We start from the raw sequence: 1,907 nt of genomic DNA, 5'->3' as shown, positions 1-1,907 counted from the left end.
TATACATATATGTAGGCCTCACTGAGGCGATGACTTCTGACTGAGACGTTTGGAAATATGCTGTACGTGAGAAGACCCGGCAAGCCAAGTGAGACCAAAATCCAAGGCCTCTGCCAGGGTTGTAGCCAGCCCACTTATGTGTACCTTTCCTTCTTTGGACACTAAACTCTGCTTACGAAGACCTGTTGAGGCAAGTGAAATCGAAATCGAACTAAATTCGACGACTAGCTCCCATGCTAAAGCCGTCTCCTTCATTGGACACTAAACTCTGCTTACGAAGACTGGCTCCTGTGCGGGTGGCACGTAAAATACACCATTTTGAACGTGGCCGTTGCCAGTATCATCGGACTGGCCTTCGTGCTGGTGGCACGTAAAAGCACCCACAGGTCAGTGTTGGTCCAGCAGAATTATGGTCAGATATGTTCCTGTTGTGATCATCCTGTCTTTGATTCAGGCATAGTGTATCTAGGACTACATTGTCTAATGTGTCCTACATTGTTGCTGCAGTTTAACCCCTGGTCTGTCTTGATCCAGCAGGCCTGTGATCAAAGATGATCCTGCTGTGACCATCCTGTCTTTTATTCAGGCATAATGTATCTAGGACTACATCATTTAATGTTGCTTTCCTTTTTGTCACTGTTTGGCCCCAGGCCAGTCCTGATCCAGTACATCTATGATCATAAGTGTTCCATCCTGTATCATATTCAGACATAGTGTATCTAGGACTACAAAAACCAATGTGCCATTTCTTAGTAGTGTTGTTATTTTAGCCCCGGGTCAAATCAAATCGATCAGATCACATGATCAAAACCATTCCATTTATGCCCATCCCAACATTTATTCATACAAAGTGTATCTAAGAGTACAAAAACCAATGTAAACTTTCGTGCCATTGTTGTTTAGCCCTCGGTCATTTTAGATCCATGATCATAAGTGTTCCAGCCATGCCCTTCCCAACTTTTATTCAGGCATGGTATATCTAAGAGTACAAAATTCAATGTACCCTTTGTTGCTGTTGTAGATCATAAGCGTTCCAGCCATGCCCTTCCCAACTTCCATTCAGGCATGGTATATCTAGGAGTACAAAATTCAATGTACCCTTTGTTGTTGCTGTCGTACTAGTTCAGTTCCAGATCTCATGATCAAATGCTCCATCCATGCCCATCCCAACTTACATTCAAAGTGTACCTAGGACTACAAAAATCAATATACTCTATCTTGCTGTTGTTGTTGTTGTTTAGCCCAGGGTCAGCTTCCTCCTACAGGACACATGATCAAAGATGTTTCATTCGTGGTGACTGTACCATCCTTTTTTTTGTTTGTTTTTGTTGGGTTAAAAATTTTTTTTTGGGGGTTTTTTCTTTTTTTCTTTTTGTTTGTTTGTTTTTGATTGCTGACAATTGATTTATGTGTGAAAGCTTTGCCAGTCGGTACCCAGAAAGATTTGCGGGCCTGATCGGCACGAGAAGAGGAATATTCTGACAATTTGATTTATGTACATAGGAAAATGTCGAGGCTTTAATTTATTAACATACACACACACACGCACGCACATGCATACATACAAACACGCATGTGCCCATGCATACACACATACACACACTCACACAAGTAAATCGGTGCACGCACGCATACACACACACACATACATGCATGCATGCACATATGTATTTCCATGCGAACACACGCACACACACACACACACACACATTTATTCGTGTATATGTCTGTGTGTGTGTGTGTGTGTGTGAACATATATATTGGTGTGTGTGTGTGTATATTGGTGTGCGTGTGTGTGTATATTGATGTGTGTATGTATATATATTGGTATGTGTGTGTGTATATATATTGGTGTGTATGTGTCTGTATGTTGATGTGTGTATATATATATATATATATATATATTG

At 41.1% G+C, this 1,907-nt stretch overlaps 1 protein-coding gene across 1 annotated transcript in view; it reads left to right on the top strand.

Moving 5' to 3' along the window:
• LOC106873882 (intraflagellar transport protein 172 homolog) overlaps positions 1-1,907 on the top strand; it is a 94,584-nt gene that overhangs the window by 12,689 nt on the left and 79,988 nt on the right. The window contains exon 10 of the mRNA XM_052977743.1: positions 1,428-1,430. Coding sequence (XP_052833703.1) covers positions 1,428-1,430 — 3 coding nt within the window. The remainder of the gene's footprint in view (positions 1-1,427; positions 1,431-1,907) is intronic.

This window comes from Octopus bimaculoides, chromosome 28 (genome assembly GCF_001194135.2).
Source record: "Octopus bimaculoides isolate UCB-OBI-ISO-001 chromosome 28, ASM119413v2, whole genome shotgun sequence".
NCBI lineage: Eukaryota > Metazoa > Mollusca > Cephalopoda > Octopoda > Octopodidae > Octopus > Octopus bimaculoides.
The sequence above is the reverse complement of the archived record's forward strand: the minus strand, read 5'-3'. Positions and strand labels throughout refer to the sequence as shown.